Source organism: Triturus cristatus, chromosome 3_2 (assembly GCF_964204655.1).
Source record: "Triturus cristatus chromosome 3_2, aTriCri1.1, whole genome shotgun sequence".
Taxonomy (NCBI): domain Eukaryota; kingdom Metazoa; phylum Chordata; class Amphibia; order Caudata; family Salamandridae; genus Triturus; species Triturus cristatus.
Genome location: NC_140584.1, coordinates 1,123,691,602 through 1,123,716,395, shown reverse-complemented (window position 1 = coordinate 1,123,716,395; position 24,794 = coordinate 1,123,691,602). Strand labels below are relative to the sequence as shown.

General features: G+C 42.8%; 1 protein-coding gene and 1 pseudogene across 1 annotated transcript in view; one reads left to right on the top strand and one right to left on the bottom strand.

Annotated features, from left to right (window-relative positions):
• The window catches only part of LOC146859227 (uncharacterized), a 118,596-nt gene that overhangs the window by 80,747 nt on the left and 13,055 nt on the right, over positions 1–24,794 (top strand). The window contains exon 10 of the mRNA XM_085649921.1: positions 21,175–21,273. Coding sequence (XP_085506047.1) covers positions 21,175–21,273 — 99 coding nt within the window. The remainder of the gene's footprint in view (positions 1–21,174; positions 21,274–24,794) is intronic.
• Positions 1,317–15,451, bottom strand: LOC146859228 (uncharacterized; annotated as a pseudogene).

Genomic DNA, 24,794 nt, shown 5'->3' with positions numbered 1-24,794 from the left:
TTTTTTTTGCTTGCTGGAGTAGCATCTTCCTCCCATTACCCGCGTCACAATTTTGCTTCAGGAACCTCAGAATGCAGGCCATAATATTTGTGTGTGGACAGTCCTCTGATTCAGTAGATCACTGTCTCAGTGGGATTTGCTTGAGCATTATCACAATTGATTAGATATTTCCAGAACTGAGGTGTTGATAATTCGATACCAGGTACCATGCAGGGTGGAGTATCAGTAGGAGAGAGAATAAATACACCACGTCATGGCCAGTGCTTTGACAAGAGGGCATTAGGAAATTGACCAATAGGTTAGTTAATAATATCCAAATAAACTGAGTGGTCTGCTTGTAGTCCATTTGGAGATAAATGATCCTATCAGATGCACAGGGATTAATCAGTTATTGTAAAGAAATCCTGTGTGTAGGTTGTGGTTTGGTAGTGGCAAGAGGCACATGAATGAATTTGAGTTGAACTAAAACCACACTCTTGTCTGTTATGCACATTAGCAACAATATGAAGGTCTCCTGAAAGCAACTCTTAGTAATATGTGTAAGGTTAAAGACTTATGGTTAGAGATCTACACTCTGCCTCACTCTCACTCGCACATATTCCCCGCATCTGCAAATGCAAAACTGCATTAACTAAAAAAAACAAAAATACAAAAGTGTGCTATTTTTCAAATATGCCAACCATTAACATTAAGATGAGAGGCCAGTGATGCTAGTCTATGGAAAAACTAGAAAGTAAATAATGGTAATTAGAAGTTCTGCATCCATACTTTTTGTAAGAAATGGAAGTATCAGCCGACGCCCCGTCATTAGCAAACCACAAAATCCCTACACTCTTATTTGCTGATGACACTTCTGGTCTCAAAAACACCAATGGGCCTCCAAAAACTATTAAATCATTTCAAAGTTTTCTGTGATGAAAGGTGTCTGGTTATCAATACCAATAAAACCAAATTAATGATGTTGAACCCCCACATGACCTTTAAAGGGAAATTGCTCTTAGATAACATTCCGCTTGAGAGGGTTAGCTCTTTTGACTACCTTGGCATCAAGTTGTCTGAGGGAATGGCCTGGAAGAACCACCTGAAGAAGGCATCTTTGAAATTCTCTCAGATTACCGGAGCATCATCTGTCATACACCAAGCAGATAGCACCTGCCCTTAAACTGTATACCTGTAAGGTTGTGAGCAGTGCTCTGTATGGGGCGGAGCTATGGGGCACAACAAATGCAAGTGACCTCAGAGTAGTGGAAAATAAGTTCTTCAGAAACCTGGTATTGCTCCTCCAAAGCACCCCCCTTCTCCCTCTTAAACTTGGACTAGGAATCAAGTCGAATAATGACCTGGTGAGACTTCGCCCATCGCCCATTGCTCTGTTTGCATAGACTGGCCACCATTCCAGAATTACCATCGTATGCCGCAGCCTTCAGTGAGGTTTCAGCCTTAGACACTAACAAAAAGATCAGATGGATGAAGTTATGTAGATAACCTTTGGACAAGCAGTGGCAACAGGTCATAGGCCACCCACCGACCTATACTAGGGACCATGTAAAACAACTTTATTGGGTATGGGTTGATCAGAATAAATTTGTATAATCCAAACAGGGTTCCTTAGCTGATACCTTTATGGACTCGAAACCCAACTGTTCCCTAGAAAAGTTTCTTTGATGTCATCAAGGTCCCAGCCGATAGGAAATTGTACATCCAGTTTAGGCATGGCAGCCTAACTATTAATGCTTTTACTAATTCTTGGATAAATAATAAAACTTGATCCAAGGGCTGTCCTTGTGCTTGTCCATACAAATCAACTGGCCATGTCCTTTTTGCCTGCCCAGTTCATGCGAAACCAAGGAGTAAATGGTTAGCACCTGTGTGCAGACATCTATAGACCCGAAACTCAGAGGAGGCCATGCGCATATTAAAATCAGCCTGCGCAACACCGAAATTCTTAGGTCGCAGCTGGGCGATTAGAAGAAAGGCATTGTTGAAATCCTTCCCTGTTCCTGACAGATAAAATGGCAATCATGATGACCCGGCAAGCGAGGATTAATTTGTAATCTGAAATGTATGTTTTTAAATTGTATATATCTGTTTTATGTAACTATTTTATGTACAGCAATATTGTTACTGCTGGATCTCGTACAAGGACGTTAATAAGGGGTAAAAGGGGCGATAATACATTGTTTATTTCATTGGGGTTAACAATCTGATGATTGTTTTATGTAATTTCTGCTAATGCACTAGCACTTTATTTATGTTGCCCCATTCCCCTGCCCCATATTGCCGACGACTACATAATTATGATATGTCATTTTATTATGTACACTAGACTACTTTCCATCATTCAATTGCGTATTTTTCTCATTGACTGTTATATAATTAAGAATGTTTTAACGCAATTTGTGTGCCTGTACCCTTTTATGTTTTTTTTTAATCAACCAAAATGAAGTGAATTTGATGAAGTATTAGTAACCACCTCACGTAATAACTATAGTCCTTGCCACGGTGAACCCTCAAAATCACTAAATTAATCTGAGCCCAACCACCCTGGCAGCTATAGCACAGAGCAGACAGGTTTAACCTAGAGGCAATGTGCTAAGTATTTATGCATACTAAAACAGTAATACAATCATGATTCAAAACAATAACAAACTCGAATGTATTTTTAAAGTTTTAAGCAAAAATAGCATCAAGAACCACAAAGTACTGATGTTAGTCAATAGTCCCGGTAGAACAGAAAGGAAAAGCTATTTGATGCTGCCCGCAATGGAGCACGGGCTGGATACACTAAGCAGATTCACCCTGGCCAAAGATTTTACCTATGGTCTTTAAGTTCCAATTGTCATCATGAGTACACTTCTAAAGATCCCGAAGGGGCACTTTCGCAGGGTGGCAGGCAGAAGTCTACAGGAGAGTCCAGCCCAGGTCCAGTTGCTACTGATTAGCTGGGCAGTTGCGGGGAAAAAGCCTCTTGTAGTTTGTTGTGTCCCTGTGGCTATAACAGGAGGTCAGCTTATGACCTTTTGAATCTACTTCTTTGTCATCGGTACAAGAGGTAGAGAAGATCCAGTCTTCTATGCTCATCTAAGGCCTCAGACAGCAGGTTCAGTCCTCGTCTAATCCTCCACAGGTCCAGGATTGATTTGAAGTGGGTGCATGGGGGTGTCAAATTTATGCCTGGTTAGAATGGACTCCGTGGGCATCTAGTGTAAAGGTTCCCAGGACTAACCCAGTTCTCTTGGGCATTTTTATGATGACCAAATTCTTTGGCCACTCTAAACTTGGGCTCTGAGGGCTGGGGCTTGTATGGGGAATGTACTAAGGTAGTCCTAGTGTTCTCCCATATCTAACATTAAACTCCAGTGAAAATAGCTTTTATAATCTTTCAATGTAAGGACTTGTGAAACATTAAAACTTTACATGTCCTCATTTCAAATACAACTCACCCTGCCAGATAGGGACTTAGAGGTGACTTAATAATATTTAAGAGAAAGGATTAGGTTAGCAAGAGGTCTTATTTTGACTGGTCAAATTTGCGCCAATTTGCTTCAGAGGGAAGGCCTGCCACCATATTTTGCCCTGTCACTGCAGTGAGTGGCTCAGTGGGTGCAGCAGACCACTAGTGGAATTTAAGTTGCAGGCATTAGATCCACTTAGTACCTTATAATAGGGCCATATGAGTAAATTAAATATGCCAAACAGGAGTATACCAATTTTACCATGTTGAAAGGAGGAGCACAAGCACTTTACCCCTGATTCGCAGGGTAAAGTGTACAGAGTTCTATAGCCAGCAAACAGAAGGCTCAGCAAAAAGGTCATATAATCTGGGCTGATCCCCCAGCTAGGGCACATTTTCAACATTTTATTCAATCCTTTTATATGAAAGTTGCTATAAATATATCGTTCTTCTATGTGCACACCTTCTGTCTACTATTTTGGAATTACTATATCAAAACAACTGATTTGTTGTAACCTTTCTGCTCAGTGGTCATCAAAATCCTAATTCCTTTCTTGAGTTTTTTCTCCATAAATTATATAAATACATTCTTTTACTTGGATCTAATTTATGATTTCTCATTCATAATTCTTCCTGTTCATGCACAAAGTAAATTATTCACACAGATTATCTAGTTTTGGTAATTACATCAACTTGAACCTTTACCATGGATGCCTCTCATTGCTTGGTCTATACTCTTTAGGATGTATTTAAAAAAAAAAGCAAATAATACAGCCACTAATTATTGCATAATATAGTAAAATGCTCATATCTCCTTAACGCTAAAAACAACGTATCATAGTAACTACGCTAAGTAGAATTTATTGTCTTCAATCCATCCATTTTCCCTTGAACTGGAAATTTTGTGTCTCCAAGATGAACCAAATCACTGTCTATTTTGACCAGCAGTTTTAGCCTGAGTTGTTGTCAATTTATAACCCAAGCAGATGCTCGGAGGAAGTATTTATGAATGTATGGAGATGCATCTTACATGTACTTTTGAAGCAAGTTCAACTGCACATTGTAGTACATCCTTCTGTCCTTTGAAAAGCCCCTCTTCATTAACGAGATGCCTATATTATTAGCAAACGTACTCCTCGTTTCTTGTAAATATCCACTATCAATGTCGTTGTTGCCTTTGGTAAGTGACAAATATATTATACAGGTCAACTCCAAAGTTTTGTTCAATGCTTTTCAGAGCTATACTGGATAGCGAAGAACTTTGATAATCAACAAGAATCCATTAATGAAGCAACCATAGAAATGTAACTTACATGGCGGTACCAGATTTGAAAGGATTGAAATTTTCTGGAGGGCTGCAGCCACCAAAGTAACAAGGAATCAGTCATTATAATAATATAAAATGTGACAAGACAGAAACCCTACTAATTGCCACTCTCTGGACTTGTATTGTGACCAGAGGTAAAACTGTTGGACTGACTTGAACTTTACTGAAGCTGGCGCACCCTTGGATTGGGAAATATTTGTAAGCATAGGAGATATCGCGAAAGCAGATAGAAGATATCGTCCTCCACTCTAATTCTTCCTAGCATATGTTGTCTCAAGGCTCTCCAAAGTGACATCTCCCGAAAGTGGGATGTTTGGAATAAAAGTTTTAATGAGGAATCTTGACCAACATGAAGAAGGTCTTAGCAGATAGAAGATATCGTCCTCCAATCTAATTCTTCCTAGCATATGTTGTTTCAAGGCTCTTCAAAGTGACATCTTCCCAAAGGGGGATGTTTGGAATAAAAGTTTTAATGAAGAATCTTGACCAACATCAAGAAGGTCTTAGCAGATAGAAGATATCGTCCTCCACTCTAATTCTTCCCAGCATATGTTGTTTCAAGGCTCTTCAAACTGACATCTCCCCAAAGGGGGATGTTTGGAATAAACGTTTTAATGAAGAATCTTGAACAACAGGGAGGTCTTAGCTGCAGCCAAAGGTGGGAGATGGATGAAGACGAAGGCAAGGTTGTGGCGGTGCTCCATGGCTTCCATTGCAGACTCTCGAGCTGTTGGTTTCTTGGAGATAGATGGGTTTGGAGTACACTAATCCCCCGGAGTGCTATGGATGGAATTGTGTGTGCATGTCATGTGGCATGTGTAGATTACGCATATTGACCACAAATGATCTTTCATCAACTTTTTGGGCTGCAAATATATGTGTGCTTGTAACAAATCTTTTCTGAAGAGACTTTACCCTTTTAATTCACCACATTCATGCCCAAGGTACTTCTTCCTTTCTTTATGGTTTGGTTTCGTATTCCATACCCTCCCTTTTCAACATAAAAATTCCTCAAACATACAACATCCTGTTTTTGTTTTGTGCCTTCTTTTTCACCACTTCATGGGGAATTATGGACCAGGGTGCTATTTGGAGGCCAACAGTTAAGATACTTCATTGATTAATCATGTTTTACAGTTCAAGGGCGCCTAAAAAGGAGGAGCTTGAAGGTACCGGCCCACAGGACGCGGCTTTGTTTAAGGAGAGATCGCCCATCTAGTTTTAGAGGATGCTGCCTTTGTTTCCTTAGCAGCACGCGGGCGGGCCTTGTTTTATTGAAATGGCACCAAATGGTGTCAGCCATTGTGACGTTGTGTCAGGCTACTGTGAAGGTTATGCATTTACTTTGATGCTTGTGTGAATTGCAGTGGATTGGCCTGCATGTTTATGGCCATTGAAGGGCTGCACTGGCCGCTGTTAAAGTGAAGTTACAGAGCAGTGCATGAGCTTCTTCTGTGGTGAATTTGTCTTCATCAAGGGACTGGGCAGAAACATAAAATAGCCCCACTTTGAATCATGTTCCAAATATCTCCAAGGGAGTGGGTCAAGCAAGGGAACCCAGCAGTCGTTCGAATGACTGCTTACCCAAGGGAATTCTGAAAATATTTAATCTTTCGATCCTTTTTTCAGTCTTTTGTCCTCTCCTCATTCTCCTTACTGTCTTTTGCCATCTTACTTTCATTCCTTCTTTCCATTTTCTGCACTATTATCCATCCATCTTTGACTTTTTCAGTTATCATCTTTCTTTGTATCCATCCTTCCTATGCTTATTTCTTTTTCATTCCTTCTTTTTATCATTGTACATTCTTTCTCTTGATATCCTTCCATATTCCACCAATCCATCCATCCTTTTCTCTTTCCATCCATCGCCCTATATATTTTCACACGTCATTCATCTCTTTGTCCTTCTTTCCATTCATCCTTCATTCAAACTATCATCAATCATTCCCTTCATTCATCTCTTCATCCCCTGCTCCACCAATCTTTTTCTGGTAATGTTTGGTTCACTTCTTGATAATCTTCATTACTCTGAGTCCTCCTCCCTCGTCCTAGAAATTATGCATCCTCCCTCTCTCTTAAAATAATGTTGAGAGTAAGAGCTAAGGGCCTGATTTAGATCTCGGCCGACAGGTTACTCCATCACAAAGGTGATGTATATCCCGTCCGCCAAAATATAAATCACATTAGATATAATAGGATTTGTATTTCAGCCAATGGGATATCTGTCATCGTAGTGACAAAGAAACCAGTCCACCGAGACCTAAATCAGGCCGTAAGTTATCAGTAGGGTGTTCTATGGTTGAGAAAGCCTTTGATGAGGAAAAGGGGTGGGCGGAAGTACAGAACCATAAGAAAGGTGAAAAAGCTTGGCTAGTGGTGTGATCAGGAAACCAGATGCAGTCTTTCTTCAGGAAGTATGTACTAGGACAAAGATTGGAGTAATTAAAATTACCGGTAAGTAATTGAGACATATGATGCAATTTCCTGGATGCACGGAAACCGTGACAGTGCAGTGATACCACTGTAAAAAGGGTTTGTTTCTGTATGACAGCCACACCTGTGCTTACGGCTGTGTGTAGGAGAACAATTTGAGTAAAGCCGCAGATGTGTATGCACCGGGACCTCTATAGACGGGGTTGCACATGCACTAGGAAACTTACCAGATTTGCTGCAAATAGAGAAATATAGAAATCACTTTAATTTTATTTAATCAATATCACTTTGAATGTTTTGCTTTTCTTAAGATAAACCATAAAAAACAGTACAACCACAAAATAGTTAAATTTCAATACCAACAATTTATAGACACCAATGGGTCTATTTATTAAGAATTAATGCTGTGTCTGCATCACAAAAGTAAAACAAAAAAACGTTACGGGCCTCATTTACAAGGCCGCTGCACCGCTGGAATATCACTTTTAATGAGGCTGCAATGGTGCACATTGCAGGGCCATGTCTACAAGGTCACCTAAAGCTACCATGCATAGCTTTGAATGGCCTTGGAGACATGGTGTGAGATAACACAGAACAAGTTGCTCGGTTGCCTCACACTGCAATGGGAAGGGATGCTATGGGCGTTACGGTGGCTGTTCCCACATAACACCCATTGTATGTGACACAGTCCCAGATTTACAACATTCTGTAAGCCTGGGAATGTGTCAAAAGCCTACGCCTGCCCAGGGGAGGCATAGGAGAGGTGCAACGAGGAAAGATACCTTTATTTCTCCTTGTTTTCCTCTTTCTATGTGTGCTGCATTCAGCAGCACACATGGAAGGAGGACATTGCCTTCCTTCATTTTTTTTGTGCAGGAAGGTGTCCCTTCCTACACAAAAATAATCATTCTCACAAAGCAGACACCCTTGCACGGGTGCCTGAGTTGGCGCATGGCAGCCAATTAAGCATTGGCGCTGGGATAGAGGAAATGAATGCATCGTATCTGACTCTATCTCCTCCCAATTGAAATGTACACTTGTTAGATGTTAAAAGGCAGCTCCAGTGCACTTGCCAGGTCGACATAGCAGTTCAAACTGCACTCACAGACACTGCGGTGGCAGGTCTGAGACATGTTTGCAGGGCTACGCATGTGGATGGCACAATCAGTGGTGCAGGCCCACTAGTAGTATTTGATTTACAGGCCCTGGGCACACATAGTGCACATTACAAGGGAATTGCCAGTAAAACAAATATGCCAATAATGGATATCCAAATTATAATCACAATATACACAGGGAGCACTTGCAACTTAGCACTGATCAGCTTTGGTAAAGCGCCCAGAGTACAAAAACCAGCACAAATGTAGTACAGCACACAGTCAAAAATATAGGAGGTAGAGGCATAAATAATGGGGTAACCACACACCAAGGATGCGCTGGAAAATCTCTTGCAAGTAATGATATGCAGCGCATAGCGATGCTTTGCATTACTTTGGGCAAAGGGGCCGTGCCATGGGTGGTACATGGTCGTTCCCATGGAACCACCCATGGTTTCTGCCGCAAATCACTATGGGGCTTATTTGCAAGCCCATTGCGTCGCCGGTGCGTCACAATTTGTGATACACAGGCGGTGCATTTTGCTGTCCCATATTTAGAAGGACATGAAAAGCCACTTTTCCTTTCCTTGTAAATACTGCCCCTTCACACACAGCACTTTGTGTGAAAGGGGCTTTCCATGGGTGTTGCTATGGGTGTTCCTGGGCAACACCCATGGAACCTGACACATTTCCATATTTATAAGAAATTGTAAACCTAGAAATGCAACTGAATGCTACGCCTCCCCAGGGGAGGAGTAGGGAGGCTAAACATGGAGAAATGTATCATTAATTTCTCCTTACTTTTTTCCTCTTTCCATCTGTGCTGCATTCTGCACACATAGAACAAGGAAACCACCTCTTATAATTGTTTATGCGCAGGACGGTGTCCTGTAATCATTAAAAAACTCACGTTTTGCAAGGTCTATGTGTGATAATGCAGGACACATAGAAGTTGAAAAACGCCATTTCATATTGTTTATGTGCAGGATGGAACACCTTTCTGCACATAAACAATAAGCGCCGTGATGCAGGCATCCTTGCACCATGGTGCAAGGGTGCATGCGTCGGCGCAGGGCACCTAATTGCGCAACAGCGAGAGAGCAAAGGGATCCATCATATCCTTATAGATATGACATATCCCTGTGCTTTGAAAGTGCCGCAGAGTGGCATCGCCAAAGGCCTTATGGTGCCGTCCTGTAGCACTTTCTTGTAAATGAGGCCCTATTTACTTATAAAAGTGGACAAGGTTTGGCATCAGAAAGTAGCACTCAATCAGATAGGTGCTATGAAGGAGAAAAGCTTTTACTTCCCTTTATTTTCCTACTTTGCATCTGTGCTGCACTGTACAGTACAGATACAAAGTGGGCATATGTTTAAAGCTATCCTTCCAGTACAAAACCTATGGTAGACTCACAGAGACTCCCTTGCACTATAGTGCAAATGTGTGTCCATGGCGCACGGCTGCTCATTCTTACACAGGCATTAGGGGGAGTGGAGGAAAGTGCCATATTTCTGTAAATATGGCGCTCTCCTGCTCTCTCCTTTTCACGCAGTGCAGCATGTGTGGCTACTTCACTGCACTGCATGAGAAGCTTGTAAATCTGGCCCAGTGTATGTATTCAAGCTAGAACTATTTTGTTCAACTGCATTATACTATATCTGTAAATCCTTACTCATTTACCCATAACATTCCATGCGTATATAAATTACTAATTAAAAACAATCAGGAAGCAAATGTGTTTTCCTTATTATGTTATAATAAATGTCATTGTTAGCATTCGTTTTGAAAAAGAATTAAAGATTTAAGCCATATATTTGCTTTCCTGCATGTAAATTCAGATTTCCCATCCAAAAAGAGAAATACTGACACAGCATATACCAAGGCTCTCGATGGAAATGATTCACAAAAATCCCATGCCGCTGTCCAATTCTTTAATCTCAGCAGCTCGAAGCAGTGGAATCGACCACATTTTGCGAAATCCCATATGAGCTCAGCTGGACAGAAAATGGAATAGTGTGGCTCGGTTGTGTCTAAACAGAAAATGCAATAGGACAAGAGAGAAAATGTATTTTGACTGGCATTTAAAAACTCCTATCTGAACCACCAACGCTACTTACCTTTCACTTTTGATGCCACATGTGTGTGTGTGTGTGTGTGTGTGTGGGGAGAAGGAGTTTGAGGTCATTTGGATCCGATACTCCTAGGGCCAAGTACAACCATTTCTGGAGTTGTCTCCCAGGATAGCGTGGGCAAGCAGTCACTTCTGGGTGAGGTGATGTCGGGGGATTCAAAATTTGCGAACATACGTGACAAGAATTTTCAATTCTATTAAGGACACGGAGGCGAGGATTATGCTACTCATTTCTTTACTGAAATTTGCTCAGCAGCCAATCATGTTACAATAAAACTAAAAACCACAATACCCATGAACCCACTGGGTACCACGTAATAACCATAGAGTATGCACGTATAAATAGTCAGCAAGAGAATACCACATCCTCTTTCTTTGGTAGTTAGCAACAGTCAGAAGAAGAAAATAGTGCAACAACTGGAAAGAGCCTGGAAGAAACAATCGGAGCTTGAACACTGCAACTGAAGACCAACAGGATGGAACAGCTGATTTGATGCTTGAATCGACACCTCAAAAACTGGAACCAGCAGGCGTCCAAAAGATAATCCAAGACAAAAGAGAGGAGCGCAGCTCACTTTGGATCAGAACCTGAAAAAAGACATAAAGTCGTAATATACCATTCCGAAAGAAAGCAAACAGCATAAAATAGTTAGGGAGGGAAAAGAAAACAAGGAATGTATCCAAATATCATAATATACCAAAATATATAGTTGAAAATTATCATATGCAACGATATATATGCAAAAATTACATGACAGCAAAACATGGGAGGGATAATCCTCGCCTCCGTGTCCTTAATAGAATTGAAAATTCTTGTCACGTATGTTCGCAAATTTTGAATTCTATGTCAGGACCGGAGGCTCCGATTATGCTTGTTCAAAGCTGATCCACCACAACAGAAGCAATATCCAAAATAGGTTTATAATAAAAAGTTTTAAACATAGAATCAGTTGACCAATCAGCTGCTTTCATAATATCTATTAAAGACACACCCATAGAAAAAGCCTTGGAAGCCATAGCTCCACGAGTTGAATGTGCACCGAAAGTTGTAACATCAATACCTGCTTCACCCATGAGCCATCTGACCCATCTGGCTAAAGTAGCCGGAGTCACAGGGCGAAAGGGTTTTTGCAAAGCAATCAACAATTGACCATGCAAAGTTTGTCGAAATGGAGCAGTACTTACCTCATAATCTTTAATACATTGGACTACACAGAGTTTTGGATTATTGGGAAAACATGGGTAAGTGACTGAGGTAGTATTACACTTAGTACGTCTGGAAATGGAAAAAGTAACCCCTTCAGGGGAAAAAGTACGACCTGCAAGATCTAGCGCGCGAACATCAGACACACGTTTGCAAGAGACTAAACATAACAGCATAGTTAACTTTGCAGATAATTGTTTGCGGGATAAAGAGTCGTTGGAAGGCCAAGCCTCTAAGAAACGTAAGACAATAGACACATCCCATAACGCAACATACTTCGGACAAGGAGGTTTTACCAATCTGATACCTCTGAGTAATTTGGAAATCAAAGGATGTTCACCTGCAGGTTTACTATCAATAGGAATATGCCCCGCAGAGATGGCCGAACGGAAATTGTTGACAGTCCGATACGCAAGGCCTGAGGAGGCAAGAGAAGCTAAGAAATTCACAATCAAAGAGACATCTGCAGAAGAGGGATCCACTTCCCGTTGAGCGCACCAATCACACCATCGTTTCCATGCTGCAGCATAACGTTTGTGTGTGTTGGGAGACCAAGCTTCGTCGATAAATCTGGAAGCGTCTCGCGAAAGACCTGAGATCTGCCAGCGATCCCTGAAACCCGCCATGCCACCATAAAGAGTTGACCCGACTCTATTAGAGGATGAGGATTGTTGAGCGGATCCAACAACAGATTCCACAATTGGGGAAGAAGAACTGGTACTGCACAAGATAGCTGCAGGAGAACAGGGAACCAAGCCTGAGCCCTCCAGAGAGGGGTGATCAGAATCAACTCCGTCTGATAGAGTTTCATGCGTGCCAGAACCCTGGATATCATGACAAACGGGGGAAAGGCATAACACAGGAGAGACGGCCATGTCTGAAGAAATGCATCCGTGGCTAGAGCCTCCGGATCCGGACGCCAACTGAAAAACCGAGGAAGTTGAGTGTTGAGGCGAGAGGCAAAAAGATCGATCTGGCAGGGGCCCCACATTCGAGACAGAGATCTGAACACTCGAGGATGAAGTCTCCAGTCGCTGAAATCTTGGAGATGTCGAGAATTCCAGTCGGCTATCAGATTGCTGTGACCCGGCAGGTATTCTGCAATCACCGTGATGTTCCTCTGAAGGCAAAAGTGCCAAAAGTCCTTGGCAATCTCTGCCAGAATCTTGGAACGTGTCCCCCCTAACTTGTTGACATATCGAACCGCTGAGACATTGTCCATGCGTAGGAGAATACAACAATTCGTCATGCGTGGAGACAGACAACGGATCGCAAACGACCCCGCCAGAAGCTCCAGACAATTGATATGGAGAGATAATTCCTCCGAAGACCACCGGCTGCCCGTGGACATTGGACCGCAACGGGCTCCCCATCCCCACCGACTGGCGTCGGATTCGATCACCACCTCCGGGGACACTCCGAACAGGGCTCTGCCATTCCAGGACTCCATGTGTTCCAACCACCACAACATCTCCCACCTCGCCTCCTCTGAAAGAGGAATCTGATCTGAGTAGCGGAGGCCTTTCTGGAGATGATGGATTTTGAGTCGCTGAAGTGCCCGATAATGGAGGGGACCCGGGAAGATGGCCTGAATTGAAGAAGCCAACAGGCCGACAATCCGAGCTAGAGACCTCAATGACACAAGCTGTTTGTGTAAAATCAATTTCAACTCCCGTTTGATCATCCTGATCTTCTGAAGAGGCAACAACAGTTGGCAAGAGAGGGAATTGATCAGAAAACCCAGAAATTCTATCGACTGCGAAGGACGAAACATAGACTTCTGAGGATTCACTAGAAACCCGAGTGACTGTAAAAGATCTATTGCCCATTCCAAATGGAGCATTAATAGACGTGGACAGTGAGCCATGATAAGAATGTCGTCCAGATAAATTATCAGACGAACACCCCGAGTTCGGAGAGACTCTACCACAGGTCTCAGAAGTTTTGTGAAGCACCAGGGTGCTGACGACAGGCCGAACGGGAGAACCTGGAACTCGTACCAGACACTCTGCCATTGGAACTGGAGAAACCGGCGATGAGGACCGTAAATGGGAATCGACAAATACGCATCCTTCAGGTCTAGACGAACCATCCAGTCCCCTTCCTGAAGAAGATCCCTCAAAAGATGGATGCCCTCCATCTTGAAGTGGCGATAGACAATCCAGCCGTTGAACTCTTTCAGGTTGAGAACCAACCTGGAACCGCCTCCTTTTTTCTGAACGAGAAAGACCTGGCTGGAAAAACCTTGTGGATGAGGGGAAGACCGGACAACCGCCCCTTTTCTCAGAAGGGAGTCTATTTCTGTGGAAATAACCGCTTGATCCTGAATGGAAAAAACCAAGGGATAAGGAGGGAAAGATTGACTTGGGCAACTGAAAAACTCTATTCGGAAACCTTGGACCGTCTCCAACACCCATGCATCGTTGGAGATCAACCGCCAATTTGGAAGAAAAAACTGAATTCTGCCCCCCAACATGACCTCTGAAGCAGAGATCAAACTCACCTGAAGCGGAGGAATCTTGATGTCCTCCTTGATTACCGCCTGCACGTCCCTTCCGGAATTGGTGTCGACCTCTACGGGAAGGGTAGAAGGAAGACCTGGTGTTGGAATAGTTGGAGTCCTGACCCCCTCCACGTTGGGACTGGAAACCACGTTGGTTAGATTGGTTATAACCTCGGCCGGACGATCGTCCCCTATATCGTCCGGCCCGTCCAAAAACCGGACGAAAAGCCCGTCTAATAGAAGCTTGAGCCTTATCAAGACCAATAAAAGTGGCCACAAATTTAGTGAGTTCTTTAAGGAAAGACTGGCCAAACAATAATCCCTGTGCCAAAGGACCAGATTCAGATGTTGAGAGTTCGGCTAACTTTGGGTCCAACTTTAGTAAAAATAGAACGTCTGCGTTCAGAAGACATAGCACAATTGGCGTTACCCAATTGACAAACAGCTCTCTGAGCCCAACCAATCAGATCATCAGGGTCAATGGCAGAAGAAGACTCCTTGGCTCGATAACCTAAATCCAAAATTTTGGTGAGAGGTCCCAGTAAATCCAAAAGTTTATCCTGACAAGAGCGCCATGCTCTGTCAATGCCCCTTTTAGGGTCCTTAGCATATTTCTTAAGATATGTCACCATAGTGGGATCCACCTCAGGAGTGTCCGCTAATTTATCTGCTAAATCAGGACGTGGACATTCAGAACGAAGACGGGTACGCACATCCTTGTCAAAAGGCTGACGAATGTGTGTTTGGACGTACTCCGCCACCTCCTGAGACGGTAGCCAAGAAGACGAATTGGGATGTATGATGTCTGCTGGCTCAAAAGTAAGAACTTGGGGATGCGACGGCGCATCAACAAAATGCTCCTTACGAGCTTTTTTACGAGGGGGAGGAGAAGAAACCCCATGGTCCGAGGAAGAAGAGGGAGAGGTACCGTCATCATCTGTTTGATGAACTGGAGAGGAAGAAAGCTCCTTAGGAGGTTGCCCATAAGAATGCTCTGAAGAAAGGGCCTTAGCCAACTTTACAAAATCTGATTTGTGAGGATTAGGCAGTTTTGAAGATTTGGAGGACTTGGAGGACTGAGAGGATTTCGAAGATTTTGAGGACGAAGGCAGCCAACCCTGCTGCACTGCATATTGAGATAGGTGACGTTTTAATGGTGTAATAGCGCGAACCAGCGCCTTGTTCACAGAAGTTTGTACACCCAAGTCAAGAGCCTCTACCAAATCCTGCTCCATAGAGCCAGAGGCGTCTTCATTTTCATAGTCATAATAGTAATCATCTTCCTCAAAATAGTCAGCCATGACAGCATCTGGCGTAAATAAAGCCCACAAGAGGAAGGAAACACTACAGAAATCTTGAATGCCGAAGCACAATAAAGGGGGAGCGGCAAAACCCCGAAGGCAAGCTACACAGAAGCAGGTCAAAAAATAACCTGAAATATGTAAATATTCAAATGTGGAGGGAGGGCTTGCCAATATTAAAGCCACTCTAGGCAAAGCCTATGCAAAATTATACAGCCCCAACTGAGTCAGTATACAGTAGGACGTCAAAAGGGGCAAGTGAAAACAGGCAGACACGCGCTCCCTGCAGCGATACGATACCGGCACCCAAACGCGTGAAAATCAACAATAGCAATAGCCGAGTACGCGCACAGCGCTAAAGCATGCAAACAATGCAAAATTAAGTGATAGAAATACAATACAGTCGCTAAAATGAAAACAGTCAATTATCGTAATGAGAAAAGCACTTAACTGGCTGCGGAGCAGCAAAGAAAGAGGATGTGGTATTCTCTTGCTGACTATTTATACGTGCATACTCTATGGTTATTACGTGGTACCCAGTGGGTTCATGGGTATTGTGGTTTTTAGTTTTATTGTAACATGATTGGCTGCTGAGCAAATTTCAGTAAAGAAATTAGTAGCATAATCGGAGCCTCCGGTCCTGACATAGAATTCGAGCTCAGCAATCAACCAACAGACTCAATAAAGTGAATGTCCACTCAATGCATTTTTCATACAGGCATGCAAATCTTCACTGTGATGATTTAGGAGTCAAACAGCCACCTTGCCATATATGTACTTCAGATAGGCAGTCCTTGTTCACATCACAAAGTACTGGGATTTGTGGCAGGAGCCAACTAGGGGTGGGCGGAATTTGCGGAATTGCGTTACGCAAATCTCCGCGAAACGGTAAAAAATCTCCGCGAACACGCAGAAATTCCGCGAACGCGCGGAATTGCTTGTTCGCGATGCTTTTTTCCTGTTCACAATTGCTGTTTGCGTGCTCGGGGAGAAATATCTCGCGAACACGCATTTTGAGATCGCGAACAAGCAAAAATTTTGCGAAATTGCGGAAAGCAGACTTTTTAGCAATTTCGCGTTCTCCGCGGAACGCGAAATTACGCAAATTCCGCAAATTCCGCGATCGGAACGGAATTTACCGCCCAGGCCTGGAGCCAACCCAGTTTTACCTATCAAGTGTATCATTTGGGCCTCAACACCAAGCCAGATTTTTGTCTTGGTGTTGCTGTTTCTCAGATCAGACATTGACCTGCAGGGATTAGTTCACAGATTCAGCCAGAGTACAAAATTCCCCTCCTGCTAATGTGTATTGAAAGCCAGATAGTTCTCTTGGCTGTAGATTGTATTTCGAAGGGAGTGGAAATCCAGTGGAGCGGCATGGGAGCACCATATTGGAAAAAGAGAGACAAGTCTTACTACAGCAAACCATAAGGAGCACCTTACAACCTTAGGGGTTTCATAACCCAACATGGTTATAACCTCGCATGTACATGTTTACAGAAAAAGTTCAGTTAAATGGAGCTGTGTACGTCTACTAGAATCATTAGCCCCTTACCATTAGTAGTGCTGTAGTCTAGGCATTGGGACGAAATCACCCATGCTATAAGTAATACCACTATAAGTAGTCTAGAACTCTGTCAGTAAGATATATGCCATAATAACATATATAACAGATCAAGGGATTTGTGACAAAGGTCACTTGCACCGGAAAACATACTAGATCTGCCAGAACAGTAAAAGGGAAGAGAGGTTATAACATGGACATTAATTCAGGGACTTTCTACTCTACAGGCTGCACTCCACGAATCAGACCTCCAGAGATAACACCCATTCAGGGGAATCTGTCATCTGATGGAGTAGATATTCTAGAGTGTGCAACCACATTTTCATGGGACATCCCTGCTTTGGTTTAAACAGTGAGCTTCAGTCCTATTAAGGAACTCGACATTGCAATAATTTTGGTCTAAATACATTAAAGTCTTATGATCATTAAGGATGGTGAAGGCAGTCCCTAACATGTAAAGATGGAAGCTCTTCAGAAGCTCAAATTATGTTTTATGTTTCCTTCTCAAGGACCACCCAGTTTAGCTCTCTGTAAAGTTGTCAACAACAAATAAATGCCACCAGAAACTCTCTGTCCATGTGATCTTGTGTCATCAATATGGAACTAACACCTTAGTCTGAGGTGTCCCTCCATACTTTGAAGACACCAGGGCCGGCCTTTAGCATGGGTGAGATTGGCCCATGCCCAGGGTACTGCCCTTCAGAGGGATGCAGCAGGTGCCTGCCACCTTCTACCTTATAGCAAGCTCAAAACAAAAGTGTGCTTACACACTTTTTAGGAAGGTTGCTGGTACCTGTGTCCTCAGTTGTTTGTTTTTCTCATGGAGTCCTTTAACCTTTCCATCCTCATTTTACCCCTCAGATGTTTAAACACACTGATAAATAAAGACGAGTGAGAGAGAGAGTGCAAAATTAGGTTTCACCCAGGGAGATATCTAAACAGGCTCTGGAAGTACCTGCGATAGCCAGGCACGTGAAGTAGAGGAGTTTTGCTCAGAGCCATTTGTAGTCTATCAAAGGCTACATGTGATTCCACAACGACCTGCCTGGGCTGCTTCTTGGAAGTGAAGAGGCCATCACTGAAGAGGTTTGGTGCAATAATTTCCCTTACAAGTCTAGTGATACTGGTGAGTTCTAGAAAAACCTTTGTAGGCAAAGAATCATACCTGTTTCTCAAGACAGACCACAGACATTGTCTTATCTATTTTTTGTTTATACTGATCATGAGCTCAGCGCGCTCCAATGCCAGCAGAACCATTGGGAGGTGTGAACGGTGATCCTCCCAGTTAGCATTGAAGACTGCTGTTGTCTAAATAGGTGGCAGAGTTATGCCCAAGATTAGGAATGATGCCATTCATCAACTGCTGAAGGTTGGTGAGAGTGGTCTTCACAGTGTGCATACGCTTGTACCTTAGGTCTAGTAGGGAGTCAACCTTGTCACCTGTAAGAGTCCTCAGGTTTCCTCCTCAATCTTCATTAACAAGTACCAATGGGCTACAGACGTGGTTCTTGTATAGAAGCTCAAAGTTTCTAAAGCTCTTCTGTGACTCTTCCTGAAGGAGGGTTTCCTGCTTTCTTCTCCTTTGAGAGTCATGTTTAACCTTTCAACCAGCTTGTCACTTTGGGAGTGGTAAGAATGGCATCATGTTTTTTCCTTGATAGAAGACTACCTGTGTAGAGAACACAACGCATAAAAAAATATCTTACAGAGGCTTGCCTATCACAGGCGCAGTTGTGCTCCTCAATGGAATAGCTTTCAGATACTTTATAGTATGGTTCGCTATGTGCAGTATATACTATTATCAGAAGTCAAATCGGGGAGATTCAGAGGAAAATCAATATAAATGCCTACTCGCTTAAAAAGTACTTCTGCCACTGTCACTGGTACTAGGGGTGACTTTGTCTGTCCTCCAGACTTACTACTCTTTGGCAAGTAGAACATGAGCACCAAAATCATACAGTTACTATGACCATCGATGGGCAATAGAAATGATAGAATAACGCACCTTACCCTATTTGAGGTATGCACACAAATACACATTGGGGCCCCGTTTCGAGGGAAATGAGGACGTTCTGGTGCATCCGGAAAATAACAAGTCTTTTCCCAGTTGCAGACTCTGGATCAGATTTAGAGCAACATATGTTACCATGAATCTGTGAAATGACCAGCATACCTACATGTGCCACAGCATTAGTAATTCTGAACTCAGCTTTTTTGGGACCTCCTATTTCAATAAATTCTTGCAGCTTTGCCAGGATCCCTAAATCTAGTACTTGGTGCATCACTGACAGCTTTCATGCTTGCTCTGTAGAGGTAGATAGCTCAGACCACAATATGGGTGCTTCTGTATTATCTAGGTAGCTTCAATACACTTTTGTGTTTAGGGTGACAGCATTCTCTGACGAACCTCCTCTTCCCTCAAGCCTGCTCAGGTGGCTGCCTACATTCTCATGATCACAGCCTCCACTGGATTCCAACTTTTATCTCTTTCAGCAGCAAATGCTACATACGATTGTCTTCCTTTGACATCATTGGCACCTCTCTACTGAAATTTAACTCTATGGCGGCCAATGTGTATTTATAACCCTCACATGTTGTAGTGACTCCATAACAATAGAGTTCAGCAATAACCTTGGAGAGATGAGTAATTAACTTGGGCATAAAATCTAACAGCTCAAATCCTATTCAAGTTGAGGAAATAAGGAGAGAATTGGAATATTTACCATATTCAACTCCTAATCTGAATACATCAACGTGCAAATAATCTCCTATCAAATGGAGCAGTGTCACTATTAAGGTGGTTCAAACAACTCTCAACACTGCATATAAAACACCCTACCGCCCTCTAGAGGGAAAAAGGTAAATAATTCATCACATACATCACAGAGAAATTCATGGACCATCCTGCCAGGATTGCACTTCAAACAGGATTGCCTGAATCACACAAAGGAACCTGACACCATCCTTTTGTCACCTAAGACTTCTTGAAACCTTGACAGGGGACATGGATATCTTTCCAAAACCTGATGTATGGGTAACATAGGGAATCCCCGACTTCAAAGGCTGGCACTGGGAATAAATATTGTGCCTCCTGAGCCACTGTTCAGTACACTCCTGATCTTGTGGACACTACAGAGGAAGGACTACCGTTCTCCCCAGAACACTGTCCTGCTGCTTAAGGCCTGCTGTCTTCCCCAAAGCACTACCCTGCTGCAATCAGATGACTGCCCTACTGTTTGAGGCCATGCCCTCTGAGAAAGAAGACTGGACCTGCTCCCTTTATCCCAGGCTAACCTGAGTGACTCCAAGGGTTTGTTGGCTGACCTTCTGTTCTGAGCTACATGGACACCTAAACCTCCAGAGGTCTCCCTGCAACTGTCAAGCTGGCCTGCTGCAACTGGGCCTGCAATTGGACACGCCTGAGCACTTCTGTCCTCTGCTAGACTGAGTCCCTATTGACCAAGAGGTGCCTCATCAGATCCACAATTTTTACTTAAATCTCTAAACTTGCATATCTCCAGTTCTACTGCTTGGATTTTTGTCGTACATAACATCGTGCCCGTAAGTGTTAACATTAACCAGGGTGACATTTGTATATCCCTTTTTACCTTTATATCTGTGTTGTATACCTTTTTTTCTAAACCTTCTTTAACTTTCTCACAGAAAGTGCATTGCATTGAATTGTAATTACATTCATGGTGTTTGGACAAAATAGCGATGAAAAAATATCATGTGTACAAAATGTTGTGTCAATATTAAGGAGGACAAAGTTATGATGAAGATAAGTTTCTTTGGGAAAGCTAAGTTTTTCTATACTTAACTCCACATCTACGTTTTTTCTATCCATAACTTTATATCTATGTACCTTGAAGAGCTGCATATCTTCAAGGTATCTGGATGTGGAGTTAACAATGGTAATTGTACTTACCTTCTCTATATTTGGACCTTTGATATTTTTGACATGATATTCTGTCCACACAATAGTTTTATAATTTATATTCTATCAGATATACTCTATTTATATTCATTCCTACCTTAACAAGGCGTGGGAGGCCCACCTACATGTCTAACCCAAAATAAATGTACACATTTTTGACACAGTAATGCTTACCTCAGGCACCAATTGATTCTAATCTGTATTTCTCTCACTTTTATCAAGGTGAAAAATTCACTTGTCCTATAGGGCAAAAATGCTTATCGCCAGGAAATAATTGCACCAGTGAACCATGTGTGGACCCAGATAGGTGCATGTTCTCACGTAAGTAATTCCAAGATACTTTGACGTCTTTGACCGGATCGTTTTTTAAAGTTCGGATACATGAATGCTATGTGCCAATAACAGGGAAAGAGCTTCACTTGGACAAGCTCCACAGAAGAGTTTTATTAACAATTGTGAGGCTTGACATTGCCAGTAAAGCATCCTATTGCTTCATTGCCAATGTCTAGGCTCATTTGTCCTTGGAAGACTGTGCCACTTCAAAACCGTTGCATGCTCCCTAGAATCCATATGTCTTAGGTTCATTTGGTAGATTATTACCATGATATAAAAGCAATTGAATCAAGCATCAGGGTGGGACATTCTAAGGAGTTTATTCAGAATTTATCAAAAATATGTCATCTGTGGCTGTTAAAGAACAAAATACCAAATTCACCAATGTACGAATTACACATTCTTAGCTGTAGCAGTCATGTCCAGTGGTATGCTGAAGTTGAACTTGATGAATTTATGTAATAGATCCATCAAATCCGGAAATGATGTAAAGCAGAAATGTGTTGAAGATTTGAAGGACGCGATAGATGATGCAGCCATATTATCTACAGGATTCAAAACCAGAGCTGATCATTACGTAAAATACAACACAGATTGTAAACCAATGAACAACATGGCAACACAACAAGAGCGCATACTTTCCCTTGTCCTGAGTGCCCCTAAAGAAAGCCTTGGATGCGAAATTGAGGATTGTGCCAACAAATCATTCTAACTGTATGTCAATGAGACTGTATAAGTGAATTAATAATGATAATGGATGGATGAATGGATGGATGGATGGATGGATGGTTACAAAGGGATGGCTGGATGGACAGACAAACAGAGGGCTTGATTTGTTAATTGCGTCTATATGGATGGGGAGGCAGATAGTTCTGCCGGTGAAAGCAGGGGGAGCGGGAGTGTCTTGGATGGACAGAGCAAGGACCCATTGGAGTGAAGGCAGGGTGGTTGAGGGAGAGAGGGGGGATTACAAAGAAGGTGGGTAATTGAAGGTGGGTTAAAGTATTTTTTTCTATGAGTAGTAATAATAAGCAACAAATAAGTATGAGGTGAGCAAACACACTTCTTCAGTCAATCATGCTATGGTTAGTTTTTCTGCTATTGGTTTTGCTTAGTTGGACCGCACCAGCATGCTGATTAATAGAGAAGGTTGTATTAAGGGTCAGTAATTGCTACCATGATGGCTTTGGGCGTTGTCTCCTTCAGGTGGGGAGAAACTGTTTCACCTTATGGTATTGTCTACTTTCATTAATGCATGCATTATGCTGTCTAGTTTCTTTCCCAATAAGGTTTTTAATTGCCTGGCCTATATTTTGTTAGTACAGGTCAGTAAGAAAGGTGGAAACCCTATTCCCCAAATGTTTTGTGGGTGATAATAGGAAGATGGGGTAGTAGTAGAGGTTGGTAAACTCGTGTTTTCATGGTCAGTAAGTAAGACTTTATTGTTCAGGTATTTAAAATGTACAATACATCACTGTCTACTGCACTAAATGTGCTAAGTGTTGACACCTTATCTTTGAGAGAAGCTTTTAGGGTCATTTAGGTATCCAACAAAGTGGTGCACATTTGAAAGTTAATATTCAAGGATTCATTTTTCCCATTTTAACAGGGAGTGATCTGTATCTAACATTTCTCGTGTTGGTAACCTTTTTTTAATTTATTTATGTTTATTCAGTTTCCAATAGCATAGTAAATTACTTGAAGGTACACGTCAATAAGCATCAATCAGCAAGAAAAACAAACCCTTCCCTTCCCCACTCCGCCGTCATATAAAACGCAAGTAATGTGGTGAATCTAGAACAAAGCAAACGCTTATGAGTGGCTGAGCATAAACACATTCAAGAAGTGGAGTTCCAATGCAAGTGAAACAGTGTCCGGGTATAGGGTAGCACATGTTCAATTGTGGTATTACAGGTCAGGATTAGTCAGTAGGTATACCGTTAGCGGGGCCCAGAAGTCCTTTGGGCCCAAAGCCTCAGGTAGCTCCTCTGCAAATACTTCCAACTGGTCTCTACAGTATAGTAGATCACGGATCCATTTCTTCACAGTGGGAGTGGTTTTCACCCCCCAGCATTGCGCTACAGCTCTTTTGGCCAACAAGGTTGAGACAGCGGCCAACCGTCGATTGCAGGGCTTTAAAAATTAAACATTCTCAAGTAGGCAAATCTCTGGTGTACAAAGCACAGGTTCCAGCACAATATCAGTGAGTACATTCGCCCCTTTTGACCAAAATGCAGATACACCAGCACACAGCCGAGCCAAATGCAAAAAATCTGCATCCGCCTGCCCACACCACATGCAGCCCGCAGTCTCACGCGGTCCAAAACTTACAGAGTTGCAGTGGGGTATAATATAATTGATGCAAGTACTTAAAGTGAATTATACGAAGGTTGCAGTTCGCAGTGAGACGACCTATTAGCATACAGCAGGACTTCCATTGCGAGAGTGAGCATAGGTCCCAGAGCGGCATTCCATTTGAGATAAGAGCGGTGTTCCCACGGGTCCGGCTCCCGCAGAGAAGCATTATATAGCTTGGTAATCAGACCTTTTTTCTCTTCTCCTGCTAGCACCACCTGCAGTGCCAGCAGGGTCTTAGGTTCCGTTGGGAAATTCAGGTAGATAGCTGTAATTGCCTGCCTTACTCTGACATATACAAAACGCAGCACGGCTCCGACCCCCCTTTACATTCTCTAGGGACTGAAACTGACCCTGTTTATACAAAACCCCATGAGGGGGATCCCAATGGCCGCCAATTCTCTCTGCGCTGGGTTTTCCTGCACCGCTGAGATATCAGGGTGTGCAGCGAGTGGTAACGTCGGGGCATATAGATAGGGAAACTGAGATCTTTTACCTAGAGTCTTCCAGGCCCAAGCAGTACATTGTACAGGATTAATTTCAGTTCTGGGACCACCCATACTTCCCGAGAGAGTCGCCGCCTGCAGGGGCATGGGGAGAACGGCATCCGACTCGACAGAAGTGTGAGGTTGAAACTTCAGCTGCATCTGGGTTTCTTGCCCCCCCCATACACATGTAAGTAGTGTCTTCAATAATGTTATATTCAGCTTTATAGGAATAGTAACAAAAAGATAAAGCAAGTTGGGTAATGTAGCCATTTTGGTCACTGCAATGAGGTCTGCTAGTGAAAGAGGTAAACGCGCCCACCTCTCTGCCTGCTCGATGATCCGCATGATGACTCGGCCATAATTCGCAGAGATAACTTGCTCCGGGTCTCTATGTAGCTATATCCCCAAATACCGTACCGGCTCCTGAGTCCACGTCTGTGGAAAGTCAAGTGCTATCTCCCTCATGTCAGCTGTTAGTGGGAATACCTGTGACTTTGACCAATTGATCCTTAAGCCGGAATACCTCTCAAATTTGATGTATTCCCAGAGCAGTTCAGGTAGGTAAGTAGCTGGCTCACAAACATACAGGAGCATATCATCGGCATATAATGAGACCACTAGTGGTCCATGCCGAAATTGCAAAGCAGCTGCTGCCACAGCTTACAA